A 26,419-nucleotide genomic window follows, 5' to 3' on the forward strand; every position below is an offset into this window, starting at 1 on the left:
TCTTATTGACTCAAAAGCAGATATATCACTTCATATAAAGTGATTATAGCTTGTTTATAACTTATTAGAAGAGCCCTCCCAACTTCTTAACTTCCCAATTACTTTTGAGGGGATCACCATCTTCCTAATCATCCTTCTCGTATTTGATCAATTTTCAAGTTCTGTCAATTCTACCTGCACAAACTTTTCCTCTGACACTTTGATGCTTTCCACAGTCACTTCTGATACTACCACCACTGTGTTACAAGCCTTCATCACCTCATGGTTGGATTATTATAATAGTTTGCTGAAGGGGAGGGACAGTGATTATACTTGTGAAGAAAAGAGGCAAATAATAAAAATCCATGGGAAGTAGCCTCCATGTGTAGTAAGGATTATTGGGTAAAGGTGGATGATAAGGTGTTTCCTTCTCATGTAAAATCCTCACACACTTTTAAATTGCCAGAAGAAGTAGCTATAGGTGAGCAGTAACATGCAAACCAGCTAAGGAGTCCAGATAGGCATTCACCCCTACTTCCCCACAGCACTGAGTGGGTTGTTTCTTCTTCAAGGGGCTTACCTTCTGCTTGGTCTAATGATGTGATTTGATTAGGTTATTAGTGTCTCTTGGCCTACCACCTCTTCTGCTCTCTCTTTGAGCTAAATAAGGAATACTATTGCAGAGTTAGACCAAAAGGTTTGTGTTTTCCTGAAGGGGAAATCATTCTGATACTTCCCCATGTCTTATACTAGAGCCTAGCCGTGTTGCCCACTTTTTCTAGAATGTTTAGATCCTTATCCACGTCCTGTCATCTTTAGAGGCATGGCTAACATTAAATGCAAGAAAAGGTTTAGCAATTGCTAATTTATTTTTGTAACATTGGAAATAAATGGTAGCAAAGACAGAATAGAGGGGACAGAGAGGAGGGGACAGTCTGTGAATTCATGCACTCAACACTGGTGCTGCTATCTGCAGCAGGAACCAGTTTTTTCCTCCCTTCCATTCCTTTTCTAGAGACAGCTTTTCCCTTTTCTTTCCTTTCCTCCTTTTTCATCTTTCTCCTAAAATCTCTGCAAAGCAGCCCTAGAAGCCTTCACTCCACCCTTCTCAGGAATCTCAGTCTCTAACTATCTGCAGCTGGTGGAATCTGGGGCAATACCTCCAGTGCCCTTCAAAGCAACTGATGTTTGCCCTGGTGAAGACAGGAAAGGCATGATTGCCATTGTGTAGAAAGGGATTTGAAGGTCTGCCATGTACAAAAGGATGAGCCTTGTGCAGAACCAGGAGAAATGAATAAAAGTTGCAGAGTAAACCTATGCTCCATGGAAAGAAAAACTTTTTTAAATAGAACTGTCCAAAAGTGGGGTGGGCTGCTTTGGGCAGTGGTATTTCCAGGCGCTTGAGGTCTTCAAATGGTGACTCAATGGCCATTTATTCAGGATGTTGTTGGACAAATTGCTGGTATGTGCTGGACTAGATATAACCTCTGAAGGCACATTCCTGATATGAGTTGGACTAATGACCTCTGAGGTCTCTTTCTGCTCTGAGATTCTATAACCTTTTGACTCATCCTGAGTCTCCAGTTTTCTACCTGTGTCGCAATCATTGATCACAGCCCCTTGTGTAACCCTGTCCTGCCTTGGGAAGAAGTTTAGGTGCTTTCAGCCATAAACCTCCTGCTGCAAGTGACCTCAGAGATCATCCAGCACAACTCCTTCATTTTACAGATAAAGAAACTGAGGCCCAGTAAAGTCCAATGACTTTTCCAAGGTCATACAGGTAGTAAGTGGCAGAGTATATAGGTAGCAGTCCAATCCCATGTCCTGTGATTCCAAAGTCAGTGCTCTTTCCCCTGCACCTGGTCTAAAGTGATGGCAATTTACTCAAGCATCGCCTGAGCAATTCCTTCCTTGAGCGTATCATGACATAACAATTATTTTCATGTTTTATCCAGTGGGGAAAGCTCCATCATTCATAAATTAGTGAATCAGAAGCTGCCTTTGAAATAATCTAGTCCATATCCTCCATAATTTTAGACTTGAGAAAACTAAGGCCAACATACATTAACTGGTATACTACTTATTGGTGAACAAGTCAAGTCTCTAGACTCTTGGTGTGGGATTTTCTAGCAGGGACATGTTGACTTGTTCATACTCTCTTACCCAATCCCCTTGGTGACCAATTTTATATATATATGCACACACATACATACATATACATATACATATATATTTACACACACACACACACACACACACACACACACACACATACATATATATACATAAAATCCTAACTAGAGTTAGGGGCTCCATCTGAGACCATGGAACAGAGTGATCCTAACTGGCCAACCTGGAGCTCAAATCTATGATTCTGACTTTTCTTTTTTTATTACTACCTAACTACTGAATTAACCAGTACAAGACATAGCTAGTTCTACAGCAATGTCATATCCTTCTGGTTAAATACACATTGAGCTCAACTTGAAAAAATGATTATTTTAGGACGAACCAATTTGAAAAAGTACTATTCTACATTTAATATACTACTTTTTTCCCATGTCTTTTTCCCCATCTTCTCTTTAATGTTGAGGCCATGGAACCATGATGGAGTAAGAAAGTATTAGCTGGAGCTTCAGATAATCTGTGTCTTTGGGAGCTGTTCAAAGGCACTGAGTAAAGAAAAGAGACAAATGTTTAAAGAAAATACAAAAAATTTACCCACACACCAGAGCCATAACTAGGGTAGAACAACCAGGGAATTGTCCAAGAGCACCAAATTCAGAGAGTCCTGAATTTAGAAGGCAATGATAGCACTTATTACCTTTTATTAGTGTAAAAAGAACAGAATAATCAGTTAATATAGAAAGAAGTCAAATGGCAGGTTGGGTGAACTACTCTCCTGTCTCATTCTATCTCCCCCCACTATAGAGCAGTGTCCCACCATCCTCCACTCCCACTTCACCAAAGGCTGCTTGCCTTGGAAAGGATTCATGATATTTTTTCTCTAATTACAGCACTGCCATTCTTTGATGACAGATGCCCTCACCTGACAGGGTACACAGATTGCACTACTGGTGTAACTCCCTATAAGCAAATCTAACATATGAAAACTTGATTTTTGCAAAAGACATTCAAGGATATTATTCATAGTTTATGATAAGCTTCCTTTAAACAACACCAATACCTGGATGGAGCTGCCATCTTGCTGATGTGAGTGTTCTCTCCGGTAATGCATAAGATCATAGAGGTAAAAGGGACCTTACTCAGTTCATTTTATAGATGAGAAAGTTAAGACTCAAGGGAGTTAGGTGACTTGACCATAGTCACATGCGTAAAGAGAAGAGCTAGGATTTTTCCAGATCATTTGACTCCCAAACCAGATTTCCTTCCTGGACTACTCTGTCATCTATGCCTGTCCATGATTCTCTCATCCATGTCCTCCCATAAATTTGAAGCAGTGTGATGGTGGTAATGGTGGTGGGGAGTCTACCTAATCTTTGGGGCAGGGGTCAGAATCTTTGCATTCTCTTTATATTGCATGGCTGCCAATGGAGTAGATTGGCCACCCATCTGTTATGAGGTTTATTCTCACTATGGCATTCCCACCCATATTTTCCTAGCAAATATTTCTTTGATGATATCTTTTGCTTCAGTTCTCCATTTTAATTCTTTGCTTGTAGCTGTTGCCTTCCACGTGCCTCTCCATTTGCCTCTGAGTGACCTTCAACTTCAGTACATCAGAGGCAGCATGGAATAGTGTAATCAATGCTGGATTGGGAAGTGGAGGACCTGGGTTTGAATCCTGACTCAACTGTTGACCATCTGTGTGACCTTCAGCCACCTCTCTGCCCCTCAGTTCTTCCTCTGTAAAACAAGGGGGTTGGATTAGATGACCTCTATGCAATGACGTGCTGGTGAAGGTTTAATAACCAGGAAAAACTGTAAGCATGACACATTTTCTGCAGTGTTAACATTTTCTCCACCACTTTCTAAAGTTGGTTATTGTTGTTCAGTTATACCCAAGTCTTTGTGATTCCTTTTGGGGTCTTCTTGAAAAAAGATACTGGAATGATTTGCCATTTCCTTCTCCAGCTAATTTTACAGATGAGGAAACTGAGGCAAACAAGCTTAAGTGACTTGCCCAGGGTCACACAGAACTCAGGTCTTCCTGACTCCAGGCTTAGCACTCTATCCTGGACTCTAGACAACAATAAAAAAAAACCCACAACAAATCAAACCCTAATTTGTAGACTGTCGATTTCCAAAGTGTAAGTGCTTACCTTGGCAATTTAACAATGAGCAGTCAGTAAGAGCTGGCCCCATTCCACCCCTGTCAGTCAGTGAATGAGTATTAATAAGCACCTACTGTGTGCCAGGCACTTGGCTGTGCTAAGTGCTGGGAATACAAAGAAAGGCAAAAGACAGTCCTGACCCTCCAGGAACTCACAGTCTAATGGGGGAGACAGGCAAACAAATTTGTTCAGACAAGCTGTATGCAGGAAAAATGGGAAATAATTAACAGAGGGAAGGCACTAGAATTAAGAGGGGTTGGAAAGGCTTGTTGTAGAAGGGAGATTTTAGGTGGGACTTGAAGGAAGCCAGGGAAGCCTGGAGGGGGAGAGAAAGTGGGAGAGCAGTCCAGGTATGGGAAACACGTGCCTCGAAGGTCCCTTCCAACTTTGGGTCTGTGATCCTATGCTTATTAATGGAACACTACTGATCCTGAAGGGAAAAAAAAGGGAAATAAAAAGAGAAAGAAATGGGCCTTTGTTTCAGGCAAAAACTCTGAGTCATTAAAAGAATTTCATTAATTTCCAAGAAGCAGTCAGACTGGATTGCCTTTAAATAACTTCAATAGTAAGCATATTACAACAGAAAAGAGAACTGGTTCTGAAGCCAAGAGGATATAGGATCAGATCTTCCCTCTCCCTACTTACCACTTGTGTGACCTTGGGTAACTTATTGCCCAGCCTCAGTTTTCTCATCTGTAAAATGGGATGGTGGTTTGGACCAGATGGTGTTTGAGATTCCTTCTGGCCCTAATTCTATGATCCTATGAACTTAAAATAACCCTTAAGTGCTCTGCAAAGATGATTTGATTTACATGCACTGTTTCTAAAACATAGCTCTTGTAATACAGAGAAATAACCTTTAAATTTCACCAGCACTATGGTTAGATGTGTAGGTGGTGAGCCTATCTGGACAGGTGAAGAAATAGGCACAGGGAGCTTAACCAACCTGCCTGGAGTCATAAATTACGTCAGAGACAGAGATAAAAATAGAACACAAAAGTCCCTCCTCCCCGCCATGAGAAAATCTCCAGAAGGTGGCATGGAATGTGATGCAATAGAAGGCAGCTTTTTTTAAAAAAAAATATTTTGATTTGTTTTTCTTTGTAAATGTATGCAAGTTAGAAGTTGCTAAAGGCTTTCTTCCCCATTTAATTCCAGTAAGGGTTTTCTTTACAAGGTCCCATGTTTGAACCAATTGTTGAAAATTAATCATATTCTCTTGCAGCTTCCCTTATGACGTCAGGGTCCTGATGCCTAGCTCCCTCTCCCATCCCCGCCCCTGATTTCGTTTGTCCACAACTGATTTCATGTGAAGGGCGGGCCATTGCCATCTCCTCCTCCTTCTGCTTTCCCTCCTCCTCCCTTAGTGGAAGCTGCAATCGGGACCAATGAAAGCATGAAATCCTCACCCACCCAGTGACTAAGACCTGGCTATATATTTAAGAACTTTTGCAGACCTGGGCTGTAGGGTTTTATTTGCCTTGTACTCAGCCAGTCACCAACTCCCCTGATTTTGGGGGGAAGCTCCAGGCTAAAGACAGAGCTCCAGGCCCAGCAGGCAACATGTGTTATGGCAGATGTGCCCGGTGCATTGGGTACTCCCTGGTGGGCCTCGCCGTCCTGTGTATCGTCGCCAATATCTTGCTGTATTTTCCCAATGGGGAGACAAAGTATGCCAGTGAAGACCACCTGAGTCGTTTCGTCTGGTTCTTCTCAGGTATCGTAGGAGGGGGCCTTCTGGTAAGTAGAACGGAGGTCTATTTGCTTCTTTCATCTATACCTCGCTTTAGGGAGATGTTTCAAAAAGCCTGTTTTTATTCAAAGTTGTTTTCTAGAGTTCATCTCAAAAACGCCTTTCAGAAAGGAGCCTCTTAAAAAAAAAGAGGCTAAGAAGGCTGCATTGTGTGGGGTACAGGGAAGCAGAATTTGTGAGATATCCATTTACACTATCAGCTAGCTCTCCCCTGGATTACTCCTGCCTTTTCAAATCTTCAGTGTTACCTTGATACTAACCAAAGAGTTGAAACTGTCTTGGCTTTCAGGGCTAGGAAATAGGAATGTGGCCCCAACATCAAATTGCCAGCAATCTAGAATTTCCAGGACAGGATAGCATTTAACTTTTGGCCTGAGGACCTGGGAGGGGGTTGGCCAGTTCTCTCTCCTGTGTTCTTTTTGGGGTAAGATGACCACTGTTTATTCTGTTAAAGCTAAGAGACATAATTATGGGCTCTATTGCCTGGAATTGTGGAACTTCAGGATAATAAGTTAACGAGGACGGATATGAGTGGGGTGTGGTTTATAGGAAGAATCTGACAGAGCTGTGTGGGATCTTAGGTCAGTGTCTGGAGCCAAGATTGAAATGTGCTGTTTTTTCCAAGGCTGGTTGTGCATGTGTGTGTGTGTGTGTGTGTGTGTGTGTGTGTGTGTGTGTGTGTGTGTGCACGTGTGTTTTAAATTAACTGGGAAGTGTTGGAATGCCAGCTTCAGGAACTTAAAATGTTAGCTTAAGCCCTGCCATGGAAAAAATGTGACTCAGCTTGGATTCACACTTTTACTAACATACTGGGAATGGACCTTAAAAAAATTAATTTCTTACAGAAAAGTGACCTTATATGCACACGAGCTTACTGATTATTGGTTAGGTAAGGAATACATATATATATATATATATATATATATATATATATACACACTTGGGTTCAAATCCCAGCTATTCTTCTTAATTTCTGTGTTACTGTAAGCAAGTCATTTAACTTCCTCAGACCTCAGTTTTCCCATCTATAAAATGGGTGGGCTTTTGAGGCTCCTTCCCGCTGGAGATCTGTAATTCTGACAGTTGGCTAAACTAGCTTTAACTTTAAATTGACTTTTTTTTTAAACTCCATGCTTTATATTACAGTATCTGTGTTCTTGTACTTGTCTACCTCCCTGAACACAGGGAAGCAAATGGTTTTGTTTTGCCTTTCCTGGTCCCAGCTCCACCTACTAGTACCTTCCTCCTCTGAGAATTCCTTCCCTCTACTCTGTCTATATTTTACGTGACCTCATTATTTGTATGTCAGCCCTTTAGAGTAGGAGCTCCTCGAAGGCAGGCACTTTTCACCTTTGTATCTTCAGCGCTTAGCACAATGTCATGCATACAGTAATCGCTGGATAGATGCTTGTCCATTGATTGATTGATTGTTTTTATTCCCAGAGCCTGGAACATAGAAGGGACTTGATAAATGAGGGATATTTTACTGATGACTTCTTTTGTTTTTGCCACAATCATTTCCTCATATTACTTCACTCCTTCCAGCTTAGAACCCTCCCTTGTAGCAAAGAAAAACAATTCATCTTAACTAATTGACATAGTAACTGGTTCTGAAAACAATTTCCCCCAGTTTTCCACTATGAGGAAGACAGCAGGTTTCATCATCTGTTCTCCAGAACACGTTCTTCAGAACGTGCTGAATAAATATTTGCCGAATGTTAAGGAATTAAATTGACTTATAACAGTTTTTTTAAGGTGACCCATCAATTCCCTAAATATTCCCTCTATCAATCTGAAACCCAAAGTTTTAAAAACAAAAGTTAAAAAAAAATTCTTTTCACATACAACTGGGAAATAAGATATACAGGAAATGGGGAAGGGGATAAGAGAAGGGGGGGGAGAGATAGAAGGGAGGGCAGATTAGGAGAAGGGGCATTCAGAATGCATGCCATGTTGGGGTGGGGGGAGGGAAGAGAAAATTTGGAACTCAAAATCTTGTGAAAGTGAATGTTGAAAACTAAAAATAAATTAATTTAAAAAATAAAAATAAAATAAAAAAATATTTCCTATATCATATACAGGGATAGTTACTAGACCTGTGATTTTATTAGTATGGGGAACTCCCAAGTGAGGGAATTCTCTTTACTAGATACAGGTTGGCACCTTCTCTGCAATTTTATCATCTTAGAGAGAAACCTAGAACACTTAGAGGTTAAGTGACCGGGGTCACACTGTCTTATATGTCAGAGGAAGACCTTGAACTAAAGTCTTCCTGGCTCTGAGGCTGGTTCTCTATTCCCTGCCTAGAGTGCCACCATGCTGGGAATCTTAAAACCAAAATGATATTTTTCCAGTTCATAGTCACCATAGAGAATTGATAATAGAACTCTCCAAACAGTCTAGGATGTTTTAATTATTTAGCAAAAGCAATGCAGGCAGTTGTTATTTGTGAAATACTCAAGAGCTAGAGTTCCATACTCACCCATGGCTGAGTCTGTGTTTCCCAACTTTGGGGTTTGGCTCCCTTCCCAGCTCCCACCTACTCTGTTCCCTCTCCCAAAGTAGAGTGCCTTATGACATTTAACCTTATTTAAATGAATTAAGATTCATTTTCCTTAGAGAGTTTTTCCTCTCCAGAATTTCACAACATTGCATGAGCTTATTTGCGGTCCCCGCCCCCAGCAGGTCCCCAGACCACAACTGGGCAGCTCCTGACTATTCCTGGCTATTAGCAATTACAGCCCTTAGGGGCAAGGAAGAATAAAAAGTCCTTGTGTGGCATTTAAATTAACCAACAAGAGGCCTTGTGAGAAGAAACTAATATCTGATTGGCTTGTTTCCTAACTAGATGCTCCTCCCTGCTTTTGTATTTATTGGACTGGAGGAAGAAGACTGCTGTGGATGCTGCGGACATGAGAACTGCGGGAAGAGCTGTGCGGTAGGTTTTCTCTTCCTGAGCCCCACACTTTGTCCCTCTGACGGGCCGCAGGTCATTTCTAAGCCTCAGTTTCTTCCTTAGATGCTCTCCTCGGTGCTGGCGGCCCTCGTCGGAATTGCAGGATCGGGTTATTGTGTAATCATCGCAGCTCTTGGCTTAGCTGAAGGTCCCCGATGTCTTGATCGCTATGGCCAATGGAACTACACCTTTGCCCCCACCAATGGAAAGTACGTAGTGTTTTATGCATCTGGCAAAGCTCACTTTTCAGAACGCATGGAAAGAAATGTACTTTTTAGCAACCTGATGTGGAGAGCTAGGAGGGACTTTAGAGGTCTTCTGATCCAAGCACCTCGTTTTACAGTTCAGGAAACCGGGGAACTGCAAGATTAAGCGATTTGCCCAAGTACAAATAGGAAGAGTTGAGGAACAGGATTTGAACTAGGTCCTTTGAATTCAGGGCAGAGTACTTTCCACTAAATCATTCTGCTTGACCGAGTGCATTGAGTGTCAAGGATTTTCTGATTAAATGAAAGCATATTTCACCATTGTGACAGACGTTATTAGTGTTACTAGTTATTACACGAATTTAATTATATCACAGGTCAAGGTCAAAACAAAATTAGCCATGTTTAGTAAAGCTAAGATAAACAGGGGCTCTCTAAAGTCTTACCGAAGTTTTAAGCTTAAAACTTCAAAACTTCAGTAAGACTTTTGGGACATCCTGCATGTGTATACACACATATATGTGTACATACATATATACACACATATGCATATATGTATGTATATTAGACACATTCATATGTAATACTGCCTATGTGTAATCCTCAGCTTGACACAGTGGATTGAGTGCAGAGTCTGGAGTTAGGAAGACTCATCTCCCCAAGTTCAAATCCAGTCTCAGGTGCTTACTAGCTGTGTGACCCTGGGCAAGTCACTTAACCTTGTTTGCCTTAGTTTCCTCATCTGTAAAATGAGCTGGAGAAAGAAATGGTAAACCACTCCAGTATCTCTGCCAAGAAAACCCCAAATGGGGTCACAAAGAGTCGGACAAAACTGAACAATGTGGGGGCAGGTAGGTGGGCGCAGTGGATAGAGCACTGGCCTGGATTCAGGAGGACCTGAGTTCAAATCCAGCCTCAGACACAACACTTACTAGCTGTGTGACTCTGGGCAAGTCACTTAACCCCGTTGCCTAGCAAAAAAACCTCCCAAAACACACACAAAAACCTGAACAATGTGTGTAGTATACATATATATATGACATATATGTACATATACGCAAGTATACATATATTTACACATACACATATAGTTAAGTTATGGTAAATATATAAAATACACTATATAATTATATATTATTACATTACATAATAATATTTAATATTACAATATAATAATATTGTTATAAGATAGAGCTATTGTTCCTGGTCTCAGTGGCAGTGTGATTAAGGGGTTCTCATCAATATATTTTAGCACTTACATCTTGTCAGGGACACAGTGTGATATAGTAGAAAGAGCAGTGCACTTAAAGTCAAGAGTCCTGGGTTCAAATCCTCGATGTAATACTTAATAGCTACGTCTCTGAGTGAGTAACTTAACTTCTCTTATTCTTATTTTCTTCATCTGCAGAATGAGGGGTAATAATACTGATAAATATATGCTTAACAGGGCTTTAATGAGGAAAGTGATTTGTAAAACCTTTAAGTATTGTATACATGTGAGTTATTATCAAGAGAAATCAGGAAAACATCTAAGAGAATGGCATGGATGTTCAGACACAAGTTATGACTAGAGAACATTTTCCCTTTGACACAGAGTCATTCAAGGCTAGCCTTTGTCCAGTTTTCTTTAATCCTTTCTGAATTCATTTTAAAAATTTCCATCTTCTATTTTAGAGGGCTGGCGGAAGATCTCTATGAGCTCAGGAAGGTCACTGTACAGTATTTGACTCCTCCCTACCATCGCCAATTGGGCATTTGACAGCTCTTATACATACATAACAAGTTATTCTCACTGTTAGTTTATAGCCAATGCAACATAGTTGTGGACTCCAAACTAGTAGTTAGCATTTAAAGAATTGTAGTACATGACATTAAATTAGTCCCTGAAGAATAAAAATGATCTATATAGCACTATAAAGTTTGCCAAGTGTTTTACATACGTTACCTCAGTTAAGCCCGATAAGAGCTTGGTGAATGAAGGGCTCCTACAAGTATTATTAGCCTCATTTTATAGATAAAGGAACTGAACTTCAGAGAAGTGATTTACACATTGGTCACACAGTCAGGAAATGTCAAGGATAGCTTATGAACCCCCACCTCCCTGATGCCAGTTCCAATGTTCTATTGCCAACTCCATTTTTTTGAAATAACCCGCACAGTGGGTCCTGCTAATTTTTTTGTTCAGAGCAAGAGATCTATTTTATACGTGCATAACCATAAGGAACTATGCCTGTCACGAGAAAATTAAGACCATTCCAATAGGAGTGTAGAGAAGGATGACATTCTCCTTTTTGACCCTACTTGACCATGTCAAACAGTGGCTGGATGGCTTCAATAGATTTCTCTGAGCATTTTACAGATGAAGAAACTATTAAGGGACTAGCCAAACATTGAATGAGAATAAGTGGCAATGTTGGCATTTGAATTCAGGTCCTTTGACTCCAAATTCAGCTCTTTTCCCACCTGTAGCAATACTTCTCAAAGTGTGATCTGGGGACCCGAAGGGAGTCCCTGAGACCCTTTCAGCAAGCCCATGAGATCAAAGCTATTTTCATAATAATACTTTGTTTTTATTACTGGTCAGTCATGTCCAACTCTCTGTGACCCCATTTGGGGTTTCTTGGCAGACATACTGGAGTGGTTTGCCATTTCCTTCTCCAGCTCTTTTTACAGATGAAGATATTGAGGCAAACAGTGACTTGCTCAGGATGACACAGCTAATAAAACTCAGGAAGATGAGTCTTCCTGACTCCAGAGCTGGCATTCTATCCATTGCCATATCTAGCTGCCACAAAAATACTAAGACTTTTTAATTTTTAATATGGCAAATGGCAATAATTGTGCCCATGTAAATAAAAGCTCGGGGGCGAGGATGTCCCCAGTAATTTTTAAGAAAGTAAAGATGTTCTAGGACCAAAAAATTTGAGAACCACTACACTACGCCATGTTGTCTCTTAAGCAGAAACCTACATGAACCAGTGACTCTAACTAGCTAGGCCTTTATACAAACAGATCACAAATGACCTAGGCCTACATTTAGTTGAATTGTTGGGCTAAAAGTTGAGTGGTTCTAAAACTTATTTGTCACCATGCATAGAGATACATTCACAACACATACCAATGATTTATATGGGAGAATCTAAGCTTATAACATTGTTATGGACACTAAGCAACCTTCTGATTTTATAGATGTGTATATATGCATGTGTGCAGACATATAGTCGTCTATATGTATATATGTGTGTGTATATCTGCATACATATGTGGAGAGAGAGAGAGAGAAAGGGAGGAGAGAGAAGAGAGAAATGGAGAGAAATAGGAAAAGAGAGAAGAAGAAAGAGAAATAGAGGTAAGAGAAAGAGAAACAGAGACAGAGAGTATTTAGCATTTTAAGATTTGCAAAGCTCTTTACATTTAACGCAAATGATCCTAACAATAACCCTGGGAGGCAGGTGCTGTTATTATCTCCATTTTACAGATGAGGAAACTGAGGCAGGATTTAAATTTAACTTTTCCTGGCTCTAGCCTTCCATTCTACCCATAAAGCCACCTAGCTGCCTTTTTAAAAAAATTTTAGATAAAGCGTTGTTTTTATTTGTGTCAGACTCATCATGCCTTATCCACATCAAAATTTAAATCATAGCCTGCTTGCCCCAAGCTCTCAGTATTCTCTTGGTCTGCTGCTTTCACTGATACCCACTAGTATATATTCAGGAAATAGGGACTGGTTTTAATATAACTCTAAGAAAAACACCATCTGAATCTTTTTTTTTTTTACAGCAGAAGCCCTCATATTGCTATTTGGTCTCTGTGTTGATCATAGGACCATAGACCTAGGGTTGGACAGGATCTCAAAGGCCATCCAATGCTACCCCCTCAGTCTACATAGAAGGAAATGAAAGCCCAGAAAGGTTAAGTGACTTGTGTGAATTCATTCAAGTCGCAAGTTTTAGACGAGGAGGCTTGAGCCCAGGTCCTATGACTCCCTCACCTTGGGAGCCACACTTTAGCCCCTTAATCTTGGTGTTGCACTAAGTATGCAGCAATGTCTTTTAGTTTTAACATTTTTATTTAATCCCCAAATGAGATTTAAGACAAATTATAATGAAGACAAATTATAATGAAGACAATCATGATGAACGTGATAAATAGCTGTCGGGCTATTTTTGAGTCCTTCATATTATGCATACAATAATAATTATTATCACATGTTAATATAATATTATATGTTGATATTAACATTATTATATCAACATATCATATAATTTAATGTAATATAATATTCTTTATATTATTAAAATAGAAATTGTATCCTTCTTTTGTTTTTAGATCATCTTCATTTCTGAATATATTCCTTTCCCCTCGTAACAAAGAATTTAAAAAGGAATAAAAATTAATTCAGTACAACTAGCCAACACACCAACATTGTCTGACAGGGTTTGTAGTATTTCCAACCCACAGTGCCCAACCTCTGCAAGGAAAGGAGGGAGGTGCATTTTCTCATCTCTTCTTTGGGACCAAGCTTGGTTATTATTATCTCGTATATGTTTGCTATGTTAGAGAGAATATTCACTGTTCTTCTGAAGAAAGGAATGATTGGGATCATAGATTTAGATCTGAAAGGGATCGAGAGCGCCTCCATGTCAATTCTTTCCTCCTCCCATTTTACAGATAAGGAAACTGAGGTCCAGTGGAGTTGACTTATCCAAGGTCACAAAAGTAACAAGTATCTGAGTTGGTTATATCAACACCCGGTCCCCAGACTTTAAGTACAGCACCTTTGGAATGCTGGACTTTGGGGGTTACAAATTCAGCTTTTTAAATCCATCCCAGGAATATCGGTGGTCTTAACATCATTATTTTATAGAATGGCCAAGTGCCTACATCAGAGGCTTCGATATTTCTGGTTGAAAAGGAAAGAAGTCTTTCCATGCATCACATAATAGGACTAATCGATTCTACTCTTACCAACGACAGTTACCTTACTGATCCCTCCCAATGGTCCAAGTGCATCGAACCCAAGAATATTGTGCAATGGAATGTGACCCTGTTTTCCATCCTCTTGGCACTTGGAGCAATCGAATTCATCTTGTGTCTCATCCAGATAATAAATGGCATACTTGGAGGCATATGTGGTTTTTGCTGTCCCCATCAACAGGTAAGAGGCTCCGTGCTAATAATCCCTCTTTGGGCCAGAGTGTTGTCCAGTTATTGCAATGTAATACAGTTTTGTTATTGGAGAAACAGAAGCAAACAAATAATATTATCAACTTCCTGGGTCTGGTTCCTCTGTAATAAAACTAATTACAACAACAAAAATAAATAAGAAGAATAAGAATATGTAAATAGCATTTATATACATTGCCAAATAAGAGAATCAATGCGAAACACTTTGCTAATCTTCAAGTTTATATAAGTGTGAGCTGTTATCAGTAGTATCTTATTTGTTCTTAAGTGAATTTGTCTTAAAAATTTGATTTGGGAGAACCATTCCCATTACTATCCCTAGAACATGGTTTATGATGCTTTCTCTGGTGCTAGAATTACTAGATATAACGCTGCCCCTAAAAGTCCCATTTACTCTGTGAGCTTAAGTCTTTGCAGGGGGCAAAATCTTCATCAGAACACAGTGCCTGCAAGGCACGGCCTTCCCCTACCAACCTGTATCTACCAACACTTTGAATTTACTTAGTACAGCTAATGAGACACAAATAGATATAAGGTATAGTAGGCTTCAGGGTACCTTTCACTCTGTAGTGGGAAGAAGGCCATGTAGAGAATACAAGAACCAAGGACACCTGGGCCACCAGAGAGCCCCTGTATGTGAGGGGTGTGCTCAACATGGTACATCTGGCTGTGCTAGGCTCATAACAAAGCCCCTCTATGAAAACCAGGAAGCACATGTTTCCTGAGGATATGGTTAAGGGGACAAATACCCAACCATTCAGTTCAGAAAAAAACTATCTGCAATCTCCCTGCCCTCTTGCATAATGTTGCTCTGTTGGCCTGGGTCGGTGTCCAAATTCAATCCAGCAAACGTGGTTTAATGTTCAGTTTGGAGATTTGTTTTCCTTCTGTTGACTTTATAATCTGGGTAACAGGATTAGGTAAATAGCAGATCTCTCCCCTGGAGAAGCTTAGGTTCTTTTAAATCCAGCTGAAGGTCTGGCCTTAAGACAAAGAGGTTTCTCTTTTATGGAGTTCCTTCTTTCTTTAAAAAGTAGATCAAACTGCAAACCTAAAAGCCCACCCTTGCCACAAAATTCAACCCTTACTAGGAATAAGAGAAAAGCATTCCCACAAATGAGAACATGAGAACAAAATTTGGTTGCAGAGGGGGCAAGAGTCTGATTTCCTCAAGGGCAAGTTTTCTAGGAGTATAAACTAAGAATATATAAGTATTTATATTATATATACTTATAAGTATATATACACACACACACACACACACATATATACACATATAAGTATAAGAAAGAATATAAATTGAGAAAGGATACTTGGATCTTTGGTGTTGGCTAAATTTGGAGAAATTCATTGCCAAGTCTAGCACCAAGTGATGAATTCTTTTGGTTACAGCCTTTTAAGAAGACTATGTACTCAAAGGTCTCCAAGAGTGACAACCTTCATCCATGAAAACATGGGTCTTTCGAAGCTTTGAAATAATTAATCAATCAGCAGTATTTATTAAATATCTAATGTGTGCCAGGCACTATATTTGGTTCTAAAGATGCGAAGACAAAATGAAAACAGTCCTGGCCCCTCAGCTTATGTGGGGAGGGGTGCAAAGGTGGGGTAACATGTACATATATAGAAATATATAAAAGAGATATAAGCTAGGTTTTTTTATGAGGAGCAGGGAGGGAAACACAGGGAGCTGGGGGTATCAGGAAAGGCTCCCCATAGAAAGTGACATGAACAGTTATAATTAAGTTGACGGATTTGAAGCTAAGAAGACTTGAGTTCAAACACCAGCTCTGCCACTAATTTGTGGCCTTGGGCAAATGATAACCTTTTTGGACCCCAGTTTCCTCATCTGTAAAATGCTAAAGTTATGTTGGGTGCCTTCTGAGATCCATTCCAACCCTACATCTACAAAAGAGCAATTCTCACATGGGTGAGAGAATGCCTATTGGCCGAGAGGTTTACATCCGTGGTTCCCTCTCCAATGGCCAGCCCATTGAACAGACCTAGGATTTTGGAAATGTTCTCTCTTTTCTTATGAAATCTTTTGATTATAGATTCATCATACATTTGAAAGAGAACACTAGCTCACACACACAAGCACATCAGTAACTTTCCATTCCTGTGGGCCTTTTTTGTTTTTTTGGTCATTTTCCCTCAGGACCTCTGCTTGGTTATGAAACATTTAATAAATATTTTTTTAAGCCTTAGGCATTGTTTACAGGGAATCTTGCTTTAAACTTGGTGGCTGGTTATTTCCTTTTTGCAACTGTCCTGTAGCATGAGAAGACATTTTATAGGTCTAATTTGGGTAGTAACTCCAGGCCATCTGTGATTTCATTGATACGGCTACTTTCTTTGCTTAGCAGTTAGTCTTTGAGAGTATCCTTGGCTGAGAATTCATCACTCTCATGAAGGATAGCCCTCTTTGAACTCAGATAGGTTGATCCTTGGACCATAGAAATATAGCCCATCACCAGTCCCATACTTGACTTTTTTCGAGTGGAGATCATGTTCTGCTAGCTGACATGGCCTTTACCATGGGTCACCTCCATGCCATGATGAGACCTCAGAGTAGGGTTTCTAATGGCAGCCTTATAGAGATAGGGACCGGATCTGGGATTCCATGAATGTAGGGCACTCCAGAGTAAGATAACTTCCTCTTCCAATGCAGATCAGTACCTTCTCTACAAATCATAGTCTTAGAGGGTACATTAGACCACTTAGAAGTTAAATGATTTGCCAAGGGCTTCAGAGCCAGTATGTGTCCAGAGAAGACTTGGACCAAAGTCTTCATGGCTTCAAGTTCAGCTCTCTACACAATATGCCACATCGTTTCTCTAATGGATAGGACAAAGTGACTTACAATGTTAAAATCTTCAGGGCTGACTCTGTTGATAATGCTGTCTGTTCTCTTTCCTTTATAGCAATATGACTGCTAGAAGAAGCACCCCAGAGGACAGACCAAAATCTTCCTGAATTTCACTGTAATTTATGTTTCATTTTTATTAATTTGTAAAACTTCATATTAGTATTTGTATCATATTTGCATATAATTTACTTTTATAAATCGGTATAGAGACTGGTATGTCTGTGCTATGGCAAGACCTGAACTTGGTGATATCAGGACTCATTCAATGCATGAGAAACTTAAACCTATTTTCTAGAGGATTTTCACTGGAATAAGTGGAGACATCTCCCTAGCATATCAGGGCACAAAATTAAGTCATACTTTAGATAAGCACCCCATGGATAGAAATGACATTCTGATGAGGACTGCACACATTTGCATGAATATTTTTTAGATAAGAGAGCATCCTGGAATGCTTTTATTTAAAAAAAAGAAGAAGGAAAGAAAACCCAGAAAGAAACCTTCTTTCACTGTTTATATGGTGTTTCCCATTTGTATAGTATTTCCAAGCATCTTCAGAAGCTCCTTTAACTCAAGTGACAGTGTGAACTGTGATGATGGGAATGCTGCACACATGCAACCTGTGAGAATTGCTTAATGAAGTTGTCCTGGGACCAATGAAAGAGGAGCTTAGTGAAGCTGTACCTCTATGGTCTCCTAGCTGTGTTTTAGCATGACACGAGGATCTGCACCAAGAAAGGAGCTTTTGCAAAGTTAAGAGAAGGCTGTGGAGAAGCCATCAAAGAAGAAAACAAAGAGGGAAACGGATTGAAGCAGTAAAAACAAAACAAAACAGTATTAATGGAGGAAGAAGGTACCCAGCCCCGTCCCCGTCTCCCCACCCCCCATGACGAACCCAAGGAAGGATATTGACCAGAGTCATGCAGGATGGCCCAGCACAGATGGGGTTAGAGTTGGGTATATGAATATTTAGAGAAAAGATGGACTGAGAGTAGGTACTGTACCAAACATCCCAAGTCTTTGTACAAAAAAAAAATAAAAAAGTGTATTTATCACATTTTAACCTGTTCCCTCCTCCACTCATAATTTTAAAACTCTCTTTTCTTTTTCTAATTGTTCCTCCTTGTCTAGGCTAAGATTCCCACACTCCCGCCCCCATTGTTGGAAAAAGGAATGGGGTTTGCATTTCTCTCCCCTCTCCTGCCTCAGTTTCTTTACTTTGTCTTCCCCATCCCCCTGCTCCCATTTCTCCAGTAGTTTCCACTGCCCCGCAGTCCCTCAGGGCTCTTACTTCTCTTCAGATTTCCTTCATTCTTCTCCTGACCAGTGTGGGAACTTTCATTTGCTGCCCAACTGCCCTCTGGGTCACGCTCCCAGGGGAATATGCCAAAAGTTTTCTATTGGAATATTTTATGTGTGCTGGGAGACAACCAGGCCCCAGCCGAAGTCTGCTTGCTGCCTCTTCAGAAGTTGTCTGTGATACTGTTTTCTCCTGGCTTGGTCAGTTCACCAAAATAATTAGAGAAGTAAGACGGAAAAGAAATGGGAGAGAGTGTAGGGAACATGCATTTATGAAGTGCCTACTATGTTCCAGGTGCTGAGCTAAGTGCTTCACAAATATCTCATTTGAAAGGAATCTCAGCTAGCCACAAGGCAATCAGATACATACATTCTGGAAATCCTGGAGTGCTTCCAGGTGTCCTGATAGGTAAGGCATATCTATAAAGCACTTGGCATATATTATGTTATTTGAACCTTAAAACTCAATAAGATACATCTTCATTTTTTAGTCCTAGAGAAGTTGTGTTGTGTCCAGATTCACCTGGCTATTAAATAAGAATTCAAACTCAGGTTTTTTACTAAGTCCAAGCCCACAATTCTCTCTCTTGCCCTAAGCTGCCTGTGGCGCCAGCATGGTATGATGAAACATTTCCCTGACGTTTAATTCAGTTCAATGCACCAGTCTTTTATTGAGTGCTAGCGATATGCTAGGCACTGGAGGTGCAAAGCCCCAAATGAAAAAGTCCCTTTCGAAAAGGAGTTTATATTTTAATGAACCATCCTTTCAGACTTACACCCAGGGATATCTCGATATAAAGATATATACACACACACTACAGATAGATAGATAGATAGATAGATAGATAGATAGATAGTGTGTGTGTGTGTGTGTGTGTGTATATATATATAATGTGTAAGTATATATTTGTATATATTACATGTGTTGTTGCTTAATCCTTTTTTAGCTATGTCTGATTCTTTGTCACCTAATTTGGGGTTTTCTTGGCAAAGATACTGGAGTTGTCATTTCCTTCTCCAACTCATTTGACAGATGAGGAAACTGAGGCAAATAAGTGACTTATCCAGGGTAACATAACTAGTAAGTGCCTGAGGCTGGATTTGAACTCTTCCTGACTCCAGGTCCAGCACTACAGCAGCTGTTCCACCTATGCATACATACATACATACATACATACATACATACACACATACATACATACATATGTACACACACATATGTATGTATGTATATATAAAATATAGTATTTGTATACACATATCCATATATATGCATATTATGTATATATATATACATACACATACATACATATACATGTTAGCCAACTGTGTTATAATCTTAAAAAAAATAGCCAGTGCTCATGATAGCAGTAGTCATCCCTAAAATCACAGCTTTGGAGCTGGAACCTGAGACATCATCTCATCTAATCCTCCCCATTTTCCAGTTGTGGAGAGAAAGGCCAGATGTGGGAGCTGATTTGCCCAGGGCCACACAGGTAGGAAGTGGTAAAGTAGGGAAAGCCCATCTTATGACTTTAGAAGCAGCCCTCTTTTTCACTGAACCCCACTGCCTTCAAAGCAACGGGAGCTCATATTTGCACAAGCCTGGAAATTGCCTATTTGCAGTTCACCTCTGTTTTAAATTCTTTGGCAGGCTCTTTCTGTCCCAAACCACTTCCCATCCCTAAACTTAAATTCTAGTGACTCAAAGTTTCCACCAGTGTGCAAATTAATTAACGATAAACAGATGCTTTCTTAGTCACACAGATTAAAGAACTTGTCTGAGAATCCCAAGGAGAAATAGCTTCCAGCTTTAGCTGTTTACTTTGCATCCCTAAACTTGACCCTGGGGGAAAAAAAAAACCCAGTCAACACAGATAAAATGGGTTGTTATTTACTGGTACCTTAAGAAAAACGTAAATATTGGTGTGGAAAAAGAGCAAAGTGCACAGTGCCAAAGGTCCTGAATTTGCAGTAGCTACTACCTTCACGGGAGCTCAGGGGCCATGTTGTCTAACTTCTTCCTTTTGCAGTTGAGGAACCTGAAACCAGGGAGTCAAAGGGACTCAGACAAAGCTGTACAGAGAATAAATAGCAAAGGTAGAGTTTGGGGGCAGATTTTCTCCCCCCTGAATTTAGCACCTCTTCTTCCATACCATTCAGTAGCCTCGTTGAGGAGTTTCCTTGAATGAAAATTGAGTGTCAGTACAGCAAAGGTCGGACAGTTTTTCTTGACAATCTTTGTATCTCCCACTGAGAAGAGCTAGTTGTTTTTGTTTGTTTGTTTGTTTGTTTGTTTGTTTGTTTTTTGTTTTTGTTTTACAGGCAGCCTGATGCCCCAGTAGGGCAGAAGTTCATTATAGCTCAAGATTTGTCTCTGCTAACAGCACTTCCAAAGACCATTCAGGCCTCTGATGACTCAAGAGCAAAATTATTTCTGGTTTGTAGGGAGCCTCATAAAATGGATGGTATATGAGGAAATCAGTGCCTTCTTGACTTGTACGTCAGTGTAGCTTACGCTGAACACTAGAGAACGATGACATCATCAGGTGAAGGGAAAGGAATGTCAGCTGAGAGAGGTTGTGACCATAGTGAAACACCCAGTCCAAAAAACCAAACCCAAACAAAAACTGTCTCTGCAGAGTGAGAGGGTAGGGCATGTTGCTGGGTTCCACTCTGTCTAGGGAATGCACAGATTCATGTCAATGAAAACAAATATGAGACACGTCCAATGAAGAAGGGAATGCCGTAAAGTCAATTTGAGTTAAGTCAACAAATATTTATTAAGTGCTTTTTATGTGCAAGGCACCTATGCTCTTAAGGTATATATTTAAAAAAGACAAAAAACAATCCTTATCCTCAAGGAGGAGACAACACAGAAACTACTAGGTGTAAATGGTAAATCTCAGAAAGAAGGCACTAGCTTGGGGTAGAGAGGGAGAGGCAGGAAAGGCATCTAGCAGAGGTGGAGAAGAACATTCCAGGCATGGGGCATAGCCAGTGAAAAAGGCCAGAGTGGGAGATAGAGTGCGAGAAACAGAGAAAAATGCTGGTGTTGTTGGGTCATAGAGTATAATTGAGAAAAGTATAATAAGACCACCCCTTTCAGTCTTCTTACACTTTTCTTTCCAAATAGAAGATATTTATTTTTTGAACCTGGAAGTAATAGGGAGCCACTGTAGTTTATGGAGTAAGAGAGTGATCTGGTCAGATCTGCTCTTTGGGAAGATCTTCTTGAGAGCTGAGTAGAAGGTACACTAGAGAGAAGAGAAACTTGAAACCAATGGGAAGAATATTGCAATAATTCGGACCTTAGATGAAGGTCTCCACAGTGTGGCCATTTCAAAGGAGAAAATGGGACATGTGAGAAAGAAACTGCCAAGTTAGAAACAACTAGATAGGGCAAAAGATGAGATATGTAGAATGAGAGAGAGTGAGAATTCAAGGATGATATTTAGGCTTCAAGTCACCATTGGGAAGATGGGGATAACAATTAGGAAGTTAAGAAGAGGGAAAGATACTTAGTTCAATTATGAATATGTTGAGTTTAAGCTGTCTCTGGGATCTCTAGTTTGAGATGTACCATAGTAGATGTAGACATGAGCCTGGAGGTCAGGAGGTAGGGTAGGGCTAGATAGGACTAAATAAATAGGTCTCAGAATTATCTGCATAGAGATTGATAGGAGTTGATGAGATAATTAAGGGAGAAGAGATGACCTGGGACAGAATTATGGTGGACATTCACTATTAGCAGGAGGATTGGAATGAATGTTCAGCAAAGAAGTAGTCAGACAGTAGAAAATAGACAGAGGAAGGAGAGAGTGATGGACAGTGTCAAAGGCTACAGAGAAGAAAGGCGAGGATTGAAATCCTCATCAAGAAAGATGAGGACTGAAAAAAAATGAGGTTTGGCAATTAAGACATCATTGGTAACTTTGGAGAAAGCCATTTCAGTTGAATGATGAAGTAGGAAGCCAGACTATAGACAGAAGAGAGTGAGGGTAAAGTAAGTAGAGATACTGATTATAGACAGCTCTTTCAAGGATTTTAGCCACAAAAAGGAGGAGAGCTATAGGGCAGTAGCTGGGAGGCGTGTGAGGCAGCTAAGTTACAAAATGGATCGATTATTGGACTTGGAATCAGGAAGAACTGAGATCAAATCTTGCCTTAGGCACTTATTAGCTGAATGATCCTGGGCAAGTCATTTAATAGCTTGCAGCCTCAGTTTCCTCACCTGTGTAATGGGTACGTATAATTGCTTTGCAAATTTTAAAGTCTAAAAAATGCTAGCTGTTATTAAGGATTAGAGGCAAGACATGAGCTCCGGTTTTCCGGACTCTGAACCTAGACACCCAGCATAGAAGAATGGAAAGAATGTCCTATTATCCCTGGAGACAGGGGATCGGGGTTCAGAGCCTACTGTCACATTGCATGTGTGGCCTTGGGCAAATCACATAACCACTCCAGGATTCAATTTCCTCATTTGTCAGATAAGGAGAATGGGGCTAGATGATCTCTGCTGTCCTTTCTACCTCTAAATGTATGGCTACCTCTTTATATAGGAGAAAATTTTATTTTATTTTTCAGGAAGTAGACACAATTCAATTTCACACGAAACGCGGTGTGCTCCCTAAAACGTACGCATTAAAGCAAGGTGATTGGGAATAGGACTGTGTTTAAAATAAACTTGAACATGAGAGAAAAAGGAAAGGGAACATTTTTTGTAGCAACTGAGGTTTGGATGACCCTCTCGGGGTTGCCCTGGATTGTGTGGGATTGGCCAGTGTCCACAAAACAGGTAGAATAAATTCCCCTGAATCGAATTCTTGGTTTTCAGGGTTAACTGTTCTTAACGTTCCCTCCCCCTTCCTGCTTTAGAAAAATGGGCCAGGAAAGGGGAAAAAGCTGGTTAGCAGGACCGCCTACCAAATGCCCTGTTGCCATCTGGGGTTCTGCCATTCTAGATATAAGAATATATCATTCACTCCATCTTAAAAGACGGAAAAATGAATTCACAGCTAATAGAGGTTAATGATGTAACATCAATGCCAGGACATAAAAAAAATACCATCCTCAATCTAAAGCACGTCCTTCTCAATAATATTGACTCATAGAATCGCAGATTTTTAGAACTAGAAGGAAGCTTTGAGGTCAACTGAGCCAACTCCCCCATTTTATAGATATGTAAACTGAGATCCGGAGATGTTGTGACTTGCCCAAGCTCACTCAGTTAGAAAGTGGAAGATTTGAAACCAGGGCCTCTGACATCTATTGGCTTCCAGGATATTGTACTTAATCTTTCAGTGCTACAGTCAACAATAAACAGCAGATTTCTGCCAACCCGCTGGACAGACGGTGTTTTCTCCCCGGGAATTCTCTATACTAACTAGCAAAGTCACACGATTGGTTCCACCCATCCACCCACCTTAATGGGCTTTGAACTCTTAATTCTGGGTTTAGTTTCACACACTTAATAGCCTTGGAGAGTCGTCTGGGGTAACAAGAGATGAAGTGATATGCCAAACAGCCTATATGTGGCAGAAGCAGAGGATGATAAGCCAGGCCTATCCTGACCCTGAGGCTAGTTCTGTGCTGTTTCCCTAGCATTTAAAGTCTTTTTTTTTTTTGGTCAAAGAGGGGAAAGCATGGTGAATGAATGATTGCTTTCAATGGTGTCAGCAAAGACAGAGTCACTCAGACTTGTGGGATTTCAGGGATTTGCCTGTTCCCAAGGGAATAAGTATTCCCAAGGGCTGCCTTCTAAGGAGCTCATAAGCCACCAACTGCTCAGAGCAGGTGGAAGACCCTGAGTCACAGACTCCATTTTTCTAGTGAACCAATCCCAACCACACCCTGTTGCTCAAAGGCAGCTGGAGTGTTTGGAAAAAACCATTCGCTTACGTGGAGGGCCCAGGGCCAATTTCTGTGCCCAGCCCCAACGTCTCTTCAAAACGCTAGCTTGGGATCTGGTGTAGCATCTGAGTTCATGTTTTTTAAGTACGACAAGAAGACAATAGGGTGCTTTCTTAGTTGAAGGCATGAATAAAGGTCAGGCACCTTCCAGCTGGTCAGCCCACTGATTCACTGACTTCCCAGTCATTTCTCCTTTGAAGAGTTGGAGGGAACCTGAGAGAGGTCGTTTGAGCTCAGAGCCAGAGGACCGGGTCAGAATCATGTTGCCCGTGTGACAGAAGGCAAACTGCTACCCTTCTCTGAGCCTTGGGACCCTTGTAGAATAAGAGGGGGGAGAAGGCAGAGAAGAGATGAGCTTTAAGGTCCTAAGTTTCCCCTCTCATTTTACAGATGAAGAAACTGGGGCCAAGAAAAATGAAAAGATTCGTCTAAGATCCCAGATGAATAAAAGATCTGGGATGGAACCCAGGCCTTCCCAGTCCAAATCTGATGTATTACTGCATGAGGCCTGTCCTTGCACCACTTCATTGTTCTGATTGTTATAATAGTCTAGTTTTGAAAGGGACCTTGGAGGCCATATGGTCCACTCTTTCATTTTACAGGTGGAAAAACCAAGACCCGGACAAGTGAGGTAATGACCCAAGATCATGTACATAGGATCTGAACCCAGATCCTTTCACTGTACAACCAGTGTTTACGTCCCGCCTGCCTCTTCCACAGGGCAACACATAGAAGGTAGGGGTAGTGGGAAGATGTAATTATCTCCTACCAAAGGGCAAAGGTGATCTGCAGAGCTTATCCCTCATACAACAGAGCTTACCAGGGAGGAGTCAGAGAGCCCCCACTAGGAGTAGCCAATCAGTCAATAAGCATTTATTAAGCACCTGCAATATGTCAGGCACTATGCCAAATGCCAGAGAACGTATCAACTGAAGGGCTTCTATGCTCTTGGGCTGCATTGAACTGGCTGCAATTCTGGAATTAGCAGGCTAATAGTTCCATTATTCTCTGCCCTGATCAGACTGGAGCATCGTGTTTGGTTCTGGGCACCAAAGTTTAGGAAGAATGTGGATAAATAGGAGAGTATCATGACAAGCACAATCAGGATGAGGAAGGGCCTCAAGTTCATGACACATGAGAATTAGTTAATGGAACTATGGCTATTTAATCTGGGGAAAAGAAAGTTTGGGGAATGGGAGTGGGAGGGGAAACATAATATCTATCTTCAAATATTTAATCTAATTTAAGAATGAGCACCATTCTTCTTTCTCCCCAACTCCTTACCCCAATTCTATTCCTTTAGCCTAGTGTGTTCTGTATGGCAGGAAAATAATCTTATTTTAACCGCCAGGTGGCACTGTTAGCCACCATCCTGGTCCTGTTCAACAAAAAAATCTAAAACTGGGCAGTTTCACACTCATAAATTAAGTTCATGCTGCCCACAGGGTGGAAGTGCTGAAGGTGTCTTCGAGCTCTCTAGAAGGTTCTCAGAAAGTAAATGACTTTCTGTCCCTCAGGTCTGCCAATCTGTGAAGCAGTAATGACTCATTATCTGGGCTGCGTGGATTTACCCCTGTCTATTGGCCAGTCTTGCCTCATTCTTAGATTGGATTTGTTTCAATAAACCTCAGTCCCCTGACTTTGGCATAACGGGGTTGATTCTCCATAGAAGTAAGCAATCACGCATATAGAATTTTTATTTTTGATGTGGAATTGATAAGTAAATAGTCCATGTATAACAAGGAAATCATGCAATAATAAAACCCTTACCAAGTAACTGTGTATTTGCTGATCTCCTGGATCCCCAAAGTCCCCAGATAGTACAGAAACAACTTCAAATGCAAGTACTAGAAAATGAGTAAGTTCAGTCTTCCTTTGAGTGGACAACACAGATGAAAACTCTGTGTTTGACTCATGTGTCCGGCTTGGAGCCAGTCATCCAATGAAGATGCAGAAACCCTT

General features: G+C 40.6%; 1 protein-coding gene across 1 annotated transcript; it reads left to right on the forward strand.

The window, feature by feature from the left end:
* Positions 1–5,646: 5,646 nt before the first annotated feature.
* Positions 5,647–18,308, forward strand: TM4SF1 (transmembrane 4 L six family member 1). Its single transcript, XM_020980912.2, has 5 exons — positions 5,647–6,014; positions 8,876–8,965; positions 9,047–9,192; positions 14,167–14,347; positions 17,301–18,308. Exons 1-5 carry the CDS (start codon positions 5,838–5,840, stop codon positions 17,313–17,315), a joined length of 609 nt encoding a protein of 202 aa, XP_020836571.1. The 5' UTR covers positions 5,647–5,837; the 3' UTR covers positions 17,316–18,308.
* The last annotated feature ends 8,111 nt before the right edge of the window (positions 18,309–26,419 follow it).

Source organism: Phascolarctos cinereus, unplaced genomic scaffold, assembly GCF_003287225.1.
Source record: "Phascolarctos cinereus isolate Bilbo 61053 unplaced genomic scaffold, phaCin_HiC Scaffold_7;HRSCAF=346, whole genome shotgun sequence".
In the NCBI taxonomy this organism is placed as follows: Eukaryota; Metazoa; Chordata; class Mammalia; order Diprotodontia; family Phascolarctidae; genus Phascolarctos; species Phascolarctos cinereus.

Excerpts from the sequence above, each read along its gene's own strand:
- TM4SF1 (XM_020980912.2), top strand. The coding sequence starts at position 5,838 with ATGTGTTATGGCAGATGTGCCCGGTGCATTGGGTACTCCCTGGTGGGC. Across the intron at positions 8,966-9,046 it reads ACTGCGGGAAGAGCTGTGCG|ATGCTCTCCTCGGTGCTGGC; the intron begins GTAGGTTTTCTC and ends TTTCTTCCTTAG. Across the intron at positions 9,193-14,166 it reads TTTGCCCCCACCAATGGAAA|TTACCTTACTGATCCCTCCC; the intron begins GTACGTAGTGTT and ends TACCAACGACAG.